The sequence below is a fragment of the Protopterus annectens genome, chromosome 12.part0 (genome assembly GCF_019279795.1).
Source record: "Protopterus annectens isolate FY-2018-M chromosome 12.part0, PAN1.0, whole genome shotgun sequence".
NCBI lineage: Eukaryota > Metazoa > Chordata > Ceratodontiformes > Protopteridae > Protopterus > Protopterus annectens.
The window spans coordinates 180,318,481-180,337,051 of NC_056746.1; the positions used below are offsets into that span (position 1 = coordinate 180,318,481).

Here is an 18,571-nt window from a genome sequence, read left to right on the forward strand (position 1 = left end):
CCTGTCCTGTGCAGTGATGCCCTGCTTGCTAAGTAGAGATCCCTTTTTTTCCCCAGCTTATTTGTGGTGTTGCATTCCCTGTCTGCCAACCAGAATCCAGGGAAAGTGCCAAAGGCTTGTTCCCTCACCAAAAGGTCCGCCAGCCCTTCAAAAATGATGACCTAATACACACACTCACCCACCTATGAAAATAAGTGCTTAACTCAGCAATATAATCACACACACATATCTGCCTTGCGTCTGTGCTCACGAAACCTTTTCTAGAAGCTTCAGGTGTTAACTTAAAACACTTTAATAAACATTTATTTACTTTGTTGTAGTCTAAACAGTCAATGTCGGACAATTTAGAAACAGCAGTTATAGCTTTACCATTGAGTAAGTGGGTCAGGAACCATACCCAGAGCCCTTGGTCAAGATTATATTGTTTACATACCCTTTCAAGCATCTGAATAGACCTGTTAAAATTATCACCCTCTGTAAATTGTGGGAGAAATGTAGTGACCTTTATTTCTTCTGGGGTTCAGTTATTCTCTTCCCCATTCCCTCCATGACCCTGGCGAAGAGTCAGCATCTCCTTGTCATGTTGCCTCTGCCTCTCATTTCCGTCAGCCTCCAAATGCTGAAGTCTCTCTGGTGATTCTGCTTTGACTTCCAAATGCTGCAGTCTCTCTGCCGATTCTAATTCCAAGCATTTGGACTCCAGTTCAAGTCTCTAACTCCAGATGGATTTTTAAGTCCTCTGAGGAAAAGTTGAAATTCCCTGTTTCTGAGAGCTGTATGACACCAGTGTCATTCTGGTTGTCTTTCTGGTTGCTGGTCTGTGATTCTGTGATGCAGCTGTGATTAAGGCTGCAATAATTTCCCCTTTAGTTAGGTTGGCATGCCCCAGTCCTCTAGCTTGGCACATCTCAGCTTGTCGTAATCCCTTGCTGACATCCTTGCCTGCTCTCCCTGACTAACCAAGCTAACAAAAGTAAACAAGTAAAACTGTTGTGATATGAAATTCTGAATGTCCACTTTGTGGCTGCTTGAGAGTATAAACAACTTCTTTAGTGACAACTGCTTACAGGCTACAGAAGTTCAATATCCACACCACTGTTAACAATGTGTGATGTGGTGATCCCACCACTGCCAACCAATATGTGATGCCCCACCACATCTTGGCAAGTAATCAAGGAACCTCAGTCCTCTCCACTGGCACCTGTGGGGAATGTTCACTGAGAGGATAACAGGAAGACACACACAATATCTCCTGATATAGCTCTCTGCATCAAGTACAATCCAGCACAATGTACCTTAGGAGCACATGGGGAACACAGTCAGTCCAGGGCTGGTTTCTCCCTCTTTCTTCAGACCCCCATTAAGACTCCCCACTGGCTCAGCTGTAGAGTTGAGTTCTTAGCCAGGGTTCCAAGCCAAATCCTCCAACACTCTCTCTGTCCAACCAGTGATTAATGTCCCTGCTCAAGTAGCTGACACACGCACACTCTTAGAGATTTGATTTACACACACACACACACACACACACACACACACACACACACACACACACACACACACACACACACACCTGGGAAAGGCTGGCACAGGTTTACTAGCTATGCTCCCTTCTGCCCAGACTATAAGCTAGTTATCACTGCCACCAGAATACCTCACCAGCAACTTTAAGACTCTTCCAGGGGTACCCAATATACTGAGTGAAGTTAATATGAATTGAAATGGTAGTTTGACCAAGAGCAAGGCTATTAGTAGTGGCCCACACAGTGTCACCAGATAAATATGCAGGTACTCTCAAAACTTAAATATCTCTACAAAGATCAGCCACAATGAAAGGTGTATACTTATTTAGTAATAAATAATAAAAGAACAAGAAAATACTAAGTATATATTCACAGTGACATCAGAGTTCAAATCTCAGAAAATAACATTGAAGGACATGCTCAGATAAATAAAGAAAAACAATATCTAAACTAAGCTTCACTATATTCCTGACTGAATCTGAGAAAATTATACAATTCCCTAGTTACTTAATAGAGCAAGGCAGATGTGATGAATGGTCCTCCTTGTTGTCAGGCCCAAGACAGAATACAGAATGCTCAGTCTCACTAAGAGACTTCTCAAAATAATATCTAAAAATATTACTTCTGAGATAGCTTGCAGAATGACATCACTTCTTGTCATCTTACTTCTAGTTCCTATGCAACCCCCCATTGCTGGAAGCTGGCAGGATTTAGCATCTACCTGTAAAAATGGGTCTATATCAGAACACCGAAAGTTCACAATTTCAAATGTTCTTACATCAACCCCTAATCAGCGAATGCTGACAACATTGAACATTCAGAACAGCAAATTTTTTCCTAGGGAAAAAATTTGCTGTTCCAAAACACATACACACAACACAAGCACACCAAACAAACAGCAATCCACACACATACACCCAAAATCTTACAGCTAACCCTGCACTAAACTGCACAAACACCACTAACTATCCACTTACCTTAACCCAAACCCTAACCCTAAGGTCCGTCACTATAGCACACTCACCTCACCCGCGCCCTAACCCTCATGTCCACACAATCGCACACATACCTCCCTCGCGCCCTAACTCACCTAACCCATGCCCAGTCACACACTTACCTGAACCCGACCCATAACTTTCCACCACAGCGCTGAAAATAGCAAAACGACAGAAACGGACAACCAAATTCTTTCCCTAGGAAAATTTTGTTTATCTGTCGTTTCGCTATTTTCAGCATTCGCTGACTAGGGGTCGATGTAAGAACATTCAAAGAATGAACTTTCGGTGTTCTGATATAGACCCTGTAAGAATATACACACAAGGGCTTTTGCTCAGATCTGTGGCAGGTACTGGATGTCATAAAACAATTTCATACCTCCATACTTTGAGTAGTAATTAGTTCACCATAAAGACAATACAGAAAGCTTCCTAGTACAGACTTTGTTTCTCTGGCTGCATTGAAACCTGTGAGATAGCATCTTTATGGCCTAGCCTGTAAAGTGATCTAATTTAAGATATATTTTAAAGTTTGCTGGCTTGAGGTTAACCTTCCAGTTTCCTCTGTTAAAACATATACATTTAAACAGTTACAATAGTGCATGTACAGTTCTTTTCTCTCCAGTAGGGCACACTGTTGATGCATTTCAAACACAAGCACTTTACAAATACTTTTTCAACACAAATGTCTGTGCATATCTGTTTGATATACACATGACATACAGTTCTAATACATTTGTAACACAAGCATCTTGTATAAATCAGTTTGATATTCACAAATGACATATAATTAGAACATTCCAGCTAGTTGTGCTGGCAGTACCTCCTATTATCACAGTCCCTATCGACAGAATCTCCTTTCTCAATTCCCATGTTGGCTTAGTTCTTAGAATACTTTGTGCTACTTTATGAATATAATATTTTGTATAGTTATTGTTATTCTACTTTGCATCCAAAATCACAGTCTCTCCTTTTATCTTGAGCTTCCCTGTCTTCCTATGATCATCTATTTGCACTTTGAATTATAGGTTTCTGCTTGTACTGTGTAGGAGCCATAACTGTGTAGCTCTGAAATATCACTTCAGATCTGGCAATCAAAATCTGCCCTGTTGTATTGGAAGAATCAACTTATCCCACTTGACTCTTGCCATCTTTCTCTCTCAGATACAGTCCTTCAGCTCTGTATTAATTGCTATCCACAACTTCTCCTCTGGTTGATAAAAATATGCCTGATCTGTGTATATTTCTAAAGGGACTAAAACATTTTAACTGCTTATATCTTACTACCCATATCCATGTAACAGAGCTTCCAATTTTTCAGTTTTTGTATTATCTTTTGTTTAGTTTCTTCCCACATATCCTTAGCTGCCCCACTGGAATAATTTTTAAACCATACTCCTCTAAGTACTTAATTTTATTGTGTCCCCATAAATATGGATATTGCTGAACCAATTTGTGTGAGGGTACATAAGTTACCAATATTGCCTTTGTTTTAGCTTCATTAATTTTGTATCCTGAAAAGACTTGAACATGTATCAAAATGTTTCACAACACTGAAATTTCCTTTTCTGGTTTTATCAGGTATAAAATAATAATATCTGCAGACAGAGCCATCTTTTCTTGACTGCCATACCAATTATATCCCTGAATTTCTTACTCCCTTATTTTCTTTGCAAGTGGTTCTAAGTATAATGCAAATAACGAAGGAGAAGTATGACATCCCTGCCTGGTTCCCCTTGCTCAAGCAGAAATTATCAGAGAGGAATCTACCCACTTTAATTTTCACCTCCGATCCCTCATATATCCTACTAATCAATCTTATCAGGGACTGAAAATACTTCCATTGCTCTACTCATAAAGTCCCAGCTTACTCTGTTGAATGCTTTTTCTACATCAAGACCCACCAGCAACAGTGGTATTTTCTTACATTCTGCTTCTTTCTGGATCATCAGTGTTCTGTTAATGTTGTCAAATGTTTGCCTCCCCTTCACAAAACCACATTGGTCTGTATCTATCAATTTTGGCATCGCTTTTGCCATTCATCTAGCTATTATAGCCATAAACACTTTATAATATTGGTTTATTATTGAAATGTGCCTATATGAAGCTGGATCTGATTGGTCTTTATCCTCTTTAGGTGTTACAGCTACTCCAGCTTTCTTCCAGGATGTTGGTATTTCTCCTCCTCTTAAAATACTGTTAAAACCTTCAAGATCTTTGTCATTTTTCCCCTCCTAGCTTCTAAACTTCCACAGGAATAGTGTCTGTTTCTGGTGACTTTCCTGTGGATTGGTTATACATCACCATTGTTATCTCATCTCCTGCCATCCTGTTAGTAATTGAGTCTCATCTACTTCTTACCTTGTCATATTTAATTCTTCAGTAAGCATTTCCATTTGTACCTTTTTTCTTGACTTTCATTGAATTTCTGAAATATTTCTACTACCGCTACAGGATCTCTTGTTATGCTCTTTGTTGTAAGCTTGGCAACAACCCTTTCTACTTTCTATTGCCTGAGTCATTGTGCTAAAGGTTTTTGTGCACTAGAATTATAAAAAACAGTTGCATAACAGCCATCTTTCTAAACTCATGCATATTATTGAGGGTAATCCCTTATTTTCTGTTTAACATTCTTCATTTTCTCCTCTCTTGTTCCATGAGATTCCTGCTATTCTGCAATGCTTTTAACATTTGTCAGTCCCTCTAAATAATTCTTGTTACATCTTAACCATACCTCTCTTTCTTTTATTTCCACCCTATTTTTAAATTCTACCTCAATTTTATCCCACTCCCTAGCTTTATTTTCTGAAGAAATTTCTTTCTTCCCTAATTGCTCCTATTTCTTCAAAAATCTACCTCCTGTGTTATATTTTCCCTTCTGGACCCCAAAACACATCTTCACTGTTGCAAATCAAATTCCAGTCCCCACCTATAAGTAATGTTCTTTGCTGAAAGAAGATTATTTCTCCCAGAATTGTCTTAATCTCCATTATTGCAGTTTTAGGTGGAGTATAGTTACATGCCAGTATAATTCTCCTTCCTTGCCAATATCTACTTTGTACTGCAAATCTACCATTATTGTCTTTTTACCCTCTTCTGTCACTATTGGAGTTCCTCCTGCAATTAATATAATTACTCCTCTTTTCCTTTGACCAGGTATTCTGTTGAATAACCATCCTGAAAGCCTTTCTTTATCAAATTCATATGTTCAGGTTTTTCCATGTGTGTTTCCTGTACCTTAGCTATTTGCACTGTACATTTTTAATATAGTTCACTACTCTTTCTTTTTTGTATTTATCTTTGATATCTTTGACATTTAAAGACATTATAGAAAGCATCATTGTGTTAAAAAGTTATTCTTCCCACCTTTTATGTGCAACAGTTTGTGTCTAGTTACAGCTTTTGTGTTACATGCATACACTGTTTGACAGGTTGATCTTTTATACAGTTGTTTCTTGTCATGTCCGTTTGAGTCTATATAACATCTTACAAAACACTTTGTTTTATTGAAAGCCCTCAAACAAAAGAAAAAGATACATTCCAATACCCCCTAAAATGTATTAACTTAATATAACACAAAAAACGATGTACATCTTTAAATATTGAAGTTTTACTCTCCTAATAGGAACATGTGTCCCAAACTGACAGCCACACTTATAGACTTGGGTTAACCTAAAAGAAAGGTTATCCACGTTAATGCTTTCAGAAAACATTATCTCATAGCTTTTTCTTGTTATCAGATTGTCTCCATGTAGACATGAGGACCAAATACTGAATTGCTGCTAAGCATAGATTTATTTGCAAGAAAAAAAGCTTTATAATATTCAGTGTTCTTTTTCATTTACTTGCTTTCTGTTAAAACTTACTAGATTAAATTAACGGCCTTAATCTGGTCAGTCCCCTATGCAAGAATGAGAAAAAGTACATCAGTTTTTCTTTTGTCATGCTCCTTTGGCCATACTTTTCTTTTTTACATTGCAGTGCCTACATTTCTTAAAACTGAACAAGGCGAAAGAAGGGTGAAAGAAAAAATATAAGCACCTGTTTTCATTAGTATCCCCATTACCTTAAAAATAACCAAGAAAACTTTACTTTATAGCATGCAAGCAAAATCATGCACTATAAAATATTACTTTTAAGAAAAAAATTGTTTTACTTACAGTTAACTTTCTCCCTCTCCTAAGTATTTTTCCAAACATTAATGATATGAAGTAGGGCATATGCTTTAAAGTCCCCTTTAAGTTTAACAAAGTCAAAAATTAACACATTTTCCATATTTTCTTGTTCTTTCATGTTTCTCAAATATAATTATTGCTTTGTAATCCCACATTTGTCAATTTCCAAGTTACTGGTTTTATTCCTGTTCATCTCCATCTCCCAAATCCTGTCTGTGCTTCATTTCCATTGTACTCTTGATTCTTCTAGTTAACTCTTGTGCTTTTTCCTTCTTTCAAGTGTTTTCCATTGAAATAATGGAAAAGGTTTCATTGGCATCTCTGTTGTGGTCTTTATTATCAGAAAAACAAAAAGCAGAATTCCCTTCTGTTTCACAACTCACTTTTTGTTGGACAAACTTTTGTATTTCCTCCCTAGCATGTACTGCATCAGAAAATGATTTGGTCCCTCCAGCAAAGAATATTTTGATGATAGCTGGGTACACCAGTTTGAATCTCATGCCTGATTCTTGACATTCTCTGAATAGCAGAATACATTTACTCCTCTTCGGCTTAATGTACAGTGAGTAATCATTCTGCACACACTGCTATGTTCCACTTTTAGTACTTTGTCCTTCTGTCAGAATCAATTCCTTCTGCTGGTAGGTTTGCATCTTTAATATTAAAGGTCTAGGTTGCTTTCTCATAGCCAGGTTTAGAGCATACACATGATGTGCCCTTTCAATTAACAACTCCTTCTGTGGAATACCAGTCCAGTTGCTTATTTTTGCTTTCATAAAATTAATACAGTCTGTTCTTTCCAAATTCTTTGGTACAGCAGAAAATCTCAGGTTTTCCCCATGTGCTCTGTTGTCTAATTCTTGAGCAGTCTCATATTTAGCTAGCCTTTTCTTCATTTTGACCTTTTATTTTTTGCAGTTTTATCACTTCATCTGAATATCTGTTAAAAGCTTCTTCCATTTTTTTCTAGCATTTTGTTTGAGCAGATACACTCCATCAGTATTTCATTTATTTTAATCAGTTCTGCATGCAATTGTCTTATACTTTCCTCTAGGTTGCTGGAATGTCTGGAGCTTGCGCTGCTTTTTGCTGAACAGCTGCAGTACTCCTCCCAGTCAGTCTTTTTCCTCACCTTTTGTAGCTGATTTTCTTTCAGGTCCTCTGTTTTTTTTTTACTTAGCATCCAGGCAGTGCACTCCCTAACCAGTTACTGAAATTTACCCAGAATTATAAGTCCACTGGCAAACTCTGCCAAGTTTCTGTTTTCACACTGGGAGAGCTAGAATTAACCTGTTACTTAATATGCAGCCATCATGGAAGTCAGTGGAGGCTGTCTTGACCCTGTCAGCAACTTGTCAGCCAATGTAAGGACTTTAAGTCATAGTCACTACCATAAAGAACAAAGTGATGACTTCACTTGTGTTGATAAACTCTCACCCTAGCCACAAAAACTGTCCCCAAAGCTACTGTGGTTCCCTTTCCAAAAGTTCCATTATCCTCCTGAACCATTGATTACAGAATTATTGCAAATGTCTGCCCTTTAGCAAAGTACTGAAAAAAGTTATATATAATGAAACACTGAACTATGTTAAAAAATGCTGCATTCTCTCAGTTTAAATAGCATGGTATTGACTGCATTCTTCTCTATCACATTTTTCCACTGTGGAGAAAGAATATTAAATGGGTAGATTTTCTGCACTGATCCTAATCTTACACTTGACAAATTAGTTGATTGTGATTTCTCACCTGATGTTGCGTTTTAGTTGAATAATTAAACAATTACAGCGAGCAATTTATTTTAAAGAACAGGTATGTTTTCCAAAGGTGTTCCATAGCTTTCTCTGCTTGGTTCAGTACTTTTTTTTCACTGCACATCAATAATTTTCCCCAAGGTCTTCCACACATTAACAGCATTGTGTTTCTAATGATATTGTGTTAACCAAGGCCCATAACTTTCTTATCTTCAAAAAGATTTTTGCACTAAGAACAAAATAGCCACTAATCCACAAAAAATACTCCATTATGTTTTTGGGAATTTCAAAAGAATCACAAAACTACAGCCTGACTGCATTACAGCCCGCACTGCTATTTTGTCTCCATTCATAACCTAACAAATATATTGGAGTACTACAATACCAACCTCTGTTTTTACAGACCCATACAGAGCTGCTGACAAACTAAAGTAGCATACAGTGTCACATCATCTTCCAAAGGAAGCTCAATGTGCAATAGCTATTATTGTGCTAATACGAAGACTTGAATGTGCCTTAGCCATTGCTTGCACTCAGTTCAGAACAGTGCCCTATTACAAGCAGTAGAAAATAAAATTCCCTGATATACCTGGCCAACAGTAGAGGGCACCACTGCTGTACCATACAAAATGCATTATGGTTACCTGTTACTGCAAGAGCTTTTTTTTTTCTGAAATACTGCAACACTCAAATTATATAGGAACGATTACTGCCCTCATATAACAAGTAAACTCGTGGTACAGGATTATTCATATTCCTTAAAAAGTCAGGGCAGTCTCAAACTGCTCAGACCCCAGTTTTCCAATTTTTTTTTCTGACCAGCTCTGTGAAAACGTTTCTGTAATCTAACAGCCTGCTAGCACTGTCTACCTAGCGAAATCACTTTAGGAAAGTCTTATCTGAAAAAAATTAAAATGTGATTACTTCAAAAACTATGGGTAGCATAACTGCATTTTGGTTCACATCTGTGTGTCAAGCAATAGTGTGTCCCTTTTATGGCTGATAACAATCAAGCATAAGTTAATCAATTGTATCAGGATAGTTGTACTGCATTGTGTAATTACTGTCAAGTCTAGTGATTTTCATCAGACTGTGTTTTTATAACAGTTATAGTAACTGCCATATGAACTGTAGACATTGTATTTTAGGATTTATTTATTTTTTGCTTTGTACATATTCACTGTAAATGACTACCATTTCTTTCATATTGTATCCATTTGAATATCCTTTAAAATGTTACTGTATTCATTATGTGGCCAAGGTCATGGCTAGAAAAAGGTCTTTGACCAATCCACATACCCATTTAGTTAGATTGATAGAAAGATAAGTAAGATAGATTGAAAGAAAGATAGATAAGTAAGATAGATTGAAAGAAAGATAGATAAAATGATATTCAGTTGTTCACAACCAAAATGAATGGGTATTGCCTTTGCATCCTTTAGGTAACATGTTTTCAGAAATCCCAGTCAGTTACTGTTGATTAAAGAAATGTTTTGTTCTTGGTGTGAAAGACAATGTTTTTTTACTTTGCTATTTCTTTTATTTTAGTAGGAAGAACACTTTTTTTCTTTAAAGGGACATGTGAGAAATATCACTATTAGTGTTATGTGAGGAGATGCAGACTGTGTTTTGTAATGCTTTTTCTTTATTTAGGCTTTTGCACTTATCTATTTCATGCTAGCTGCAATAAATCAAAGTTAACAAATGTACATAGTGCAGGGGGAGGGGGTATTTTGAAATCCTTCGTGGTACATGGCATATCTACCATCTGAGACCCTATTTTTTAGATTCCTGCATCCAGGACCTAAAGTCATGCAGTAAGTGTTTGTGTGGTTGTGAGATAATGTGCCAAAACTAGTACCTAACACTGGCATTGTCTTTGTAGCCTGCATGAAGAGTGCAGCATGAATGAAGTATTGTCATGTGTAACTGCAGTTCTGCCCGGTCATTAGCAGATGCCATTTGATGGTGTCTGACCTTCATTGTTACTAGGAAAATAGAGATGGACATGGTTAAAAGACTTTTCCCTGGGTATTGGCTTTTCAGATCAGAGGGATAATCCCTGACTGTGACCCAGAAAACACAGAATTGATTAGTGACTTTGATGCTGAAGGAGTCATCTGTGGAGCGTTAGAGTGAGTGGCTGAAACTGACTCTCCTATCTCAAGATGGGAGGGATGAAGCCAAGTCCTCTGCATTGTTGACTCCTAGTGGATGCTTGGAGACACAGCAGGTGATAATGAGGGCTGTGGATGTCTGTGCTGTACCCTGCAGCATTACAAGCTGTAGATGGAGTCTGTGCATGCATGGATATGCTCATGTATTAGCTCACCAACATTGTAGGAATGACTCTCCAGCTGCTGAGGGAATGAGTAGTTCAGATTAAGCAAAATTTCTTCCATGGCTGCCTGGATGATGCCTTTCTCATTGTCCAGATCTCATCTCTACATTGTCTACAGAGAAGGGTGACACTAGGCAAATTTCTGATTGAAACTAGGGGTTCTCCTTCATAGGGTGAGCAGGGGTGCAGTGGGCCACGATGACAGGGGAATGAATGGATGATGGAGTGGCAAAGGAGGGCTGAGTGTCAGCTGGTACAAAGATAAAAAAATTCCTTGCGTGGGAATTAGAAAGCATCCATGCACAGCCCAGCTCTCTGCCAGATTACTCCAGGAGGACTGAGGTTTGGAGGGTGGGTCTTCGCCAGTCCCTCCTAGAAATAAACCTATTTCAGTAATGGTCATGCAGTCCTCTGCAGACATCTGTCAGTGGGTAATGAGAGCCTGAGCTAGTGGTTGTCTTCCATATTAGTGGATATTGAGGGGTCAGGGAATGTACAACCCCAATTCTTAGTTTTGTAGGGCATTAAATACTGTAGCCACTACTTGTTCATTGGTAGATCATCCAGGCTGTGCTTAGAGACTGGTCTTATGTATGGGAGTTTTCTCTGGAGTAGACCTGCTGAGGATGGGAAGACCCTGAAGCTGAGAACTCACCACTCCCCTCTCAGATCTCTCCTCCTTTCTGGCCTAGCAAGATTTTATGGGCCATTTTGGGAGTAGTTCTTTAGGTCGTCCCATGCCAGAGATTGCAGTTCAGGTCTTGAACTTGAAACAGATGTTTGAGATCTGATGACTGCAAGAATCTCAGATGCAGCAATGTTCTGTTTGAGAATATGGTCTGACACCATTGCCAGACCTAGTGTAGGCATCTGAAGCTTCTATGACATCTTTGGGAAGCATGCTTCCATTGCATGCCTTATGTGCTTATCTTCTCATGAATCAGTGTATATGATTGTCCCTGGAGTTGGTGGGGTGCAGGTGACTTTCTCCATGTCCTAAAAGGAGTTTCAAATTTAGAGGTCTTTATGTCTGAGAAGTATATGGGAGAGTGACTTCTCCGTACCTTACAAGTCCCTCTAGAAGAGGATCATGACATTGTCTGTGGACAAACATATGGCCTCCATTTCTTCTCAAACATGTAACCTGAAAGCATCTGTACTTACCCTTTATGGCCTTCAACAAGGTGAATACACTTTGCAAATTCCTTGTTGAATGGTGTGGATTCTTAAGCAGGTATCCTTGGGTCAGCTTTTATTTTGAATTTGTATGGTCCAGCCTGACGCTAAATAACAGGGTATGTTGCCATCTTGCCACCAGGTTACAACCCATATTCCTGAACTAAACAGGTTGGAGTCTGCTGCTCTACCTTTTTGGGACTCAGACCCTCAGCTCTTCACTCCCTCTAAATTTCAGACTTCCTTAATACATCAAGTATTTGGGAAACTTTCCAATCTGCAGAATCTGGGATTCAAGGAGGAAGTAGTTGCAACTTGTGGTTTGTGTAGCTTGCTGTCATTTTGAACTGGTTCTTGGCTGAGGTACCTTTTCCTTCTGTATGCGTTTTTTCTAGATACTGTGGCTTCTTCGCACATACCAAAATGTGATGAACAATCTCTGAAATTGCCTGTAGATGTGTGTGTGTGTCCTATGATAAGCTGGTTTTCCATTCAGGACAACCTTCTATTGCTGTGGGTCTCTTGCACTTTGTATTGGGTTAATCAGGTTATTAGAGAATGAATGAATGAATGCATGAATATGTTAATGGGTGATGCAATGGATAGGATAGGCCTAAAGCCTCAGGTATGTGCCTACACATGATAGCTTGGCTGAAGGAAAAGCTAATAAATTCCATTATGAATGCACCTTTCATAAGATATGTTGTCTTCAGTGAGTTTTCTCAGGACTTAGAGGATTACCTTTAGAAAGAAATGGGCTTTTACTGTGTGGGGGTCATTTATGGTTCTCCTCCCCACTGCTGTTCTTCTTCCTTAAGCTTCCTTGACCCAGAAGGAGAAGAAAGCTTCCTTGTAGGTGGAGGAAGACTGAAGCATCAGACAGTCTTGTTTCCCCCCAGGAACTTGTTAAATTGCCCTAGTGGGTGGGCCTACTGGATTAGCAGTCATAGACCTGACTGTGCTCTGGGGCTTCTCATGGTAGAGTGATTCTCCACGTTTACCCTGACTTGGAGATTCATTAATAGGGACCAGAGAATTCTGGATATGATCACAGTAGACCACCATATTTCGCATTCGCCTAAGACGGCATTTCCAACTGTTACCTATCTGAAGTCTGTGGAGGAGGGCTGATGTTTCCAGGCACTTTTCCCTATCTCACATTATAGTCTTCAAACTGTTTTACTCCTAGTAAAAAAAGAACTGCGGAGACAGGGACCTGCCACTCCTCCTGGAGTGTGCCTCTATTGCCTGTATTAGTGACTTTAAAGAGCAGTATAATGACAAAAAGACCAAAATGAAAAACTGTTAGCAATTTTTCACTGAAAAGTGCTGTATGGTTATGGGATTGTTCAAACTAAAAGCCCACTGCCTGAGAAGCTATTGAAGAGCTTTCTGGAAACATCTGACCTGCTGAGATCCATTTAGTCAAACATCAGGTCAATTTAAAAAGTGATTGAAATGACATTTGACCAGATACTGCAATAGTTTGTTCTTTAGTGAGGGACAAAGTCCCCCACATACCCTGTGTGAGAGTTTGTGACCCCTGGTAATCACACAGTTGTCAAGGTCTCTGCCCCTCAGGGGGTATGGTGATACCCCCACCCCTTTGCAGTGACAAAGTGGCTTTCTAACATTATTAGTGTATTGAAAATGGTGCAGGTTCTAGTCACTTTGACTACTCCCCTCTCTGACATGTCCCCAAGCTTCACTTCTAATTGTGGATTGATTGTCTTAATCTCTACTTGCAAACTGTGACTTTGAGTAAGTCATTTACTAGATAGTGCCCCCAGGTTTCTCTGAAAGGCTGCATTATTGCCTAATTGATTTACCAGGTTAACATGAATAATAAAAATTGTGGAATTATGATGGCTATCAATATGACATGTTCACAGGTTTATAGGTGTGTACTAGGCTAATGGCCCTGGGGCCTTTACAAGCCTAGCCCATAGAAATGCCCTGGCATTGTGCCACCCGTCATTAGTTCCCAGTGCCTCTATCTAGTAGAGCCACTTTCTATTTCCTATCCACTCATCAAGATTTCTCTTGAAGAGGGCTAGTGAGGTCTTCTGATTGACATGTACGGGAAGTTTATTCCAGATCATGGGCAGTCTCTGGGTTATGAACCTGTCCCTTCAGCATGTTCTGTTGATGGTGGTAATGAGGTTGAGGTCTCGAGTGTATGGTGCGCAGGGATTGGGATTTCTTTAGATGTCGCATTTCTAACAGAGCTGGGTCAGACATGGCTTTGTAAGTTAAGCAAAGATCACCTCTTAGTAGACGATATGAGACAGAGAATAGCTGAAGTTTTTTGAGTCTGTCCATGTAGGACATGTGTTTAAGGCCTAGGATCCTCTTTATGAGGTACTTTTGTGGCCTCTCCAACTGTTGCAGGTGTCTAGTAAGGTACATTCCAAATGGGGCATTATACTCTATGATTGGTCTAATGAGGGAAGAGTAGAGAGAAATGATGACCTCTTTCTTCCTGGATGCAAAACCCTTGATAATGAGATGTGCCACATAGAGGGACTTTCTGACCACAGTGGCAATGTGATGGTGGAAGGAGAGATTGCTTACAACCTGTGACCCCAGATCTCTTATAACACCTTCAGTGTTCAGTGGGTTCCCATCGATGTGGTAATTAGTGGGAACTGAGTTTTTCCCAAAGGGGATGATGACGCATTTTTTGGCATTAAGCTTAAGGCCAGGGTTTCGACACCAGTCATTGGTCTCAGTGAGGCTTTTCTGCAGGATGTCTGCATCATTTGGGGAGTTAATAATAGCTCCCAGCTTGCAGTCGTCTGCGAATATGGTCAGCCAGAGTCCCTTCATGTTGGCCTGGACTTCTGAGAAGTAGATGCCAAACAGAAGAGGACCCGGGTCCGATCCCTGTGGGACTTCACTCGTGACTGGTCATCAGTCTGACTTGGAGGCTGCTACTTTCACACTGTGTGTTCTATCTGTGAGCCAATTTGCAACCCAACTAATGATATAGGGGTTGATGCCTAGTTTAGTGAGTTTATCAATAATTCCTGAGTAAGGAATGGTATCAAAGGCCTTAGTCAGACCGAGGTAGGCTGTATAAACTGCCTTACCTTTATCCACCGCTCTGGTGACTGACTGAAAGAAGTCAACCAGGTTGAGCAGGCATGATCTACTTTTCAGAAAACCAAATTGCATGGGATCTAGAGTTTGTAGGTTCCCAGTATCCTTGTTAATTAGGTCCATGATGATGCTCTCCATAGTGTTACATATCAGACTCATCAGACTCATCAGGCTAATGGGGAGATAATTTCCAGGGTCTATAATTGCTCCTCCTTTATGGAGAGGGATGACTGTAGCACTGTGCCATTCAGTAGGGACAAAGCCTGAGGTGAGGCTGTGAGTGAACAGAGCACAGAGATATGGTGCCAGTTCACTTTGTAATTCATGTAGAACACTGCCAGGGATATTGTCGGGTCCCATGGAAGCTGTAGTCTTGGCCGTAGACAATGCAGCTTTAACCTGTGCTGCAGTAATGCAGGGTGCCTGGCATTCTTCTGGTATTGAGATTAATCCTTTAGAGGGTGAGAGAGGGGTAAAGTTGGCACTGAATCTGTCGGCCAGTATGTTGGCAATATCTGTTGGGTAAGTATAGGAGGTACCATTGTGCAGAAACTCAGAGCAAATCTGGGTATTGCCGTGGAGATTCTTGATATAACTAAAGAAGGCTTTGTGGTTGTTTTTAGTGTCTGCTGCAATTCTGCTTTCATAGCTAGCTTTGGAGGTTTTGATGAGGGATTTCAATGTTTTGTTGAGGCTAATAAGGGAATTTTTCCAGTCTAGGGACTTCACCTTTTTCTGCAACAGTTTCTTCCTTCTGTTCTAGAGTTTATTAATGGCAGGGGGCCACCAGACTGGCTTCCTTTTTTCGGAGAAGAGCGTCTTGGTTCTGTTGGGTATGGCTAGTTCCATGCATTTATGTACGTGTTCGTACAGTGCATTGGTGTATGATTCAGTAGTCATGCATCTGTTTTCCATTGGCATGGGTGCTCTGAAGTTAGCCTCCTCTGTTTTTAGGAGTCCAAAGTCAGCTCTGGAGAAGTTTTTCATGGTGGATACCTTTGGCAGGGGGTGTGGGTGAGGTGTGGATTTCCATGGTGATTAGTTTGTGGTCGGATCATCTAACCAGGGAGGAATTGACTATTGGTGTAGAGCAATGGTTGCCCATGTTAGTAATAACCAGGTCAAGGATGTTGCTCCCTCTAGTGAGGGTAAGAATGAGCTGGACCAGGGCATTGGAATTTATGAATTCCAGGAAGCGTTGGCCCAGTGCATTGGTGCTTGAGTAGTCTTCCCAGTTGATGGAGGGGTAGTTGAAGTCCCCTAGTATGAGAGTGTTGGGTTGGACCTTGATAGATTCCAGGGTGCTTAGGAATGTGGAGTGAGAGTCTACGGACATGATTAGGGACCTATAGCAGGCTATTACCTGAATCGCAGTCTTACCCAGTGTTAGTTGTACCTGCAGTATCTCAGATGCATTATGCTGGTCTTCTAGTCTGGAGGTGTGCATATCCTTTATGAATATGGAGACACTACCACATTTGGAGCTTTGGTCCATGTTTCGGTGCCGAAAGGTGTGGAATGACTTATAGCCTGGTAGCACAGGGGTGCTTTCTGACACTTTAAACCAGGTGTCCGTTGCAGTACAAATGTCAATGTTCTCCATTTTGAGGAGTGCTTTGAGCGAGTGCATCTTGAGATTTAGACTTCTAGCATTGAGCAGCATGACCATCAGACTGCATTTATTTATAGCTGTTGCAGTGGTAAGGTCTTTGGAACACTGCCTAAAAAGGCACTATAGGGGTGGCAAGAGAACATTTTTAAAGCTGTTTTCTTTGAATGCCTTTTTTAATAGTGTATGGTGCTGAAAGGATTATCATTTTATTCTCATAGCAGTTATTCACAGGGAGGGAACACTAAAAACTTAGAGATTCTGCATTTTTGCTTGTTATGACACTGAGTGATTTTCATTGTCATTGCAACATTAATGGTCAGTGGCCACATTAGTTTGTAAGTTTATATTTAGTACAGACCTCAGCCAGTTACAAGCCACACACTGTTATGCATACTTTTATTTAACTGTTTTTGATTGTGTACTGATCTACTTATCACTAGAAAGCTGTGTAGGTTGAACACCTATTTTTTATCTCTGTATTGGTCATTTTTGCTTATGTTTAATGTTTTAAGTTTTGTTTCATGTTTTTCTGCTTATTTCCTTGTACTAGATCAATGACATATTTCTGATCACATTTGAGGTGTGCTGCATTTTGCTATTTATACTTAAATGGATCCTGCAATACAAGCCACTGTCAAATTTTTTCTTGCATCAAAATAATTTTATCGGAAGTGTTGGATTCAGTTCACTTAAATTATTAAATCTTTTGTGTGTTATTTCTTGTCTTCACCTGTAGGTCTGGACATGTTAATGGAAGACTGAATTATTTCTTCAAGATAAGCCATCTCTATGAGTTGGCATGAATCTCTGGTCTCTCAGAACTCATCTGAAGCTACTATGAAACAGCTGTTGCTGTAGTAATGTGGGACTGCTTTCTGAGACCAAAGGCCAAATGCCAAATGACTCTTGTTCCCAGGGACTGACAGAAGAAGACAAAGACACTAGATGACTCTACAGCGAGAACTTGTTGTGTTAGTATTTTCCCATGCAGTTTAAGCTGACAACACAATATGTGATGAGAGTACATCTGTGCAGAAGGTGACTTTTTGCAGTCACCCTTAAAAGCAAGAAAAAAAATGTTTTTGCCTAACTGCATTTCAAACAGAAAAAGGCAACATGGATATTACTCGATTCAATATACCAGCCTCAAAATTTTATCAAATAGCCTAGCAGCTTGAAGACATTATCAAAGTGTGGGCTGCTAAGGCCTGCTTACTGCTAGGCTGCAGTTGATCCTGTAGCCTACGTTTTGTGACGTTACTTTTATAACTGTGCTGCTGTATGTGCCATTTCCAGAGCGGTTTGAAGACCGCAGGCATAGAAAAGATGGGAAATGAGTACTACTTTTTTCCCCAGTATGTGCAAAATTAATTCATTACAATAACTTCTGCAGTTTTTATTGAAAACCTTTAATAACTGTAATTTCAGTTTTGAGGTATCTTCACACAACATAATTAATGTTAAGGTACGAGTTTTAACTCCAGTGTGACACAACCATGTAATGTTTTCCTTGAATCATGTAACACTGTTCAAACATTAACACTCCATTACTTTTCTATTCCTTGGTTTAATGTTTTTTGTTCTAAATGTATATATAGTGTTTTTTTATGGTAATAAGTGATATGAATTATTAGTCTGAATAGATATGACTTTGTGCTTATGGTCTCTTAGTACCATATTTTAAGTCCTAATGATGCTGACATTTGTTGCTGGCAGTATGTTGTGCCTTTATTTTAAAACATTTCATAAGAAAAAGACAGCAAATTCAACGTATTCTTCCTGCATTCAATTTCCTTTGTGACATTTTAAGTCATTGGTTTTTAAGCTGGGTTCAGTTACATACCATTTTTAAGCTGAAAGACTAAGCTCCATCCTGTGCCAGACATTGATATAATTCAG

General features: G+C 39.5%; 1 protein-coding gene across 8 annotated transcripts in view; it reads left to right on the forward strand.

Annotated features, from left to right (window-relative positions):
• The window catches only part of TRAF7 (TNF receptor associated factor 7), a 1,047,901-nt gene extending 1,029,671 nt beyond the window's left edge, over nt 1–18,230 (forward strand). For all 8 annotated transcript variants that reach the window (XM_044089204.1, XM_044089203.1, XM_044089206.1 and 5 more), the window contains one exon: nt 17,409–18,230. In XM_044089204.1, coding sequence (XP_043945139.1) covers nt 17,409–17,423 — 15 coding nt within the window. In that variant the 3' untranslated portion in view covers nt 17,424–18,230. The remainder of the gene's footprint in view (nt 1–17,408) is intronic.
• The last annotated feature ends 341 nt before the right edge of the window (nt 18,231–18,571 follow it).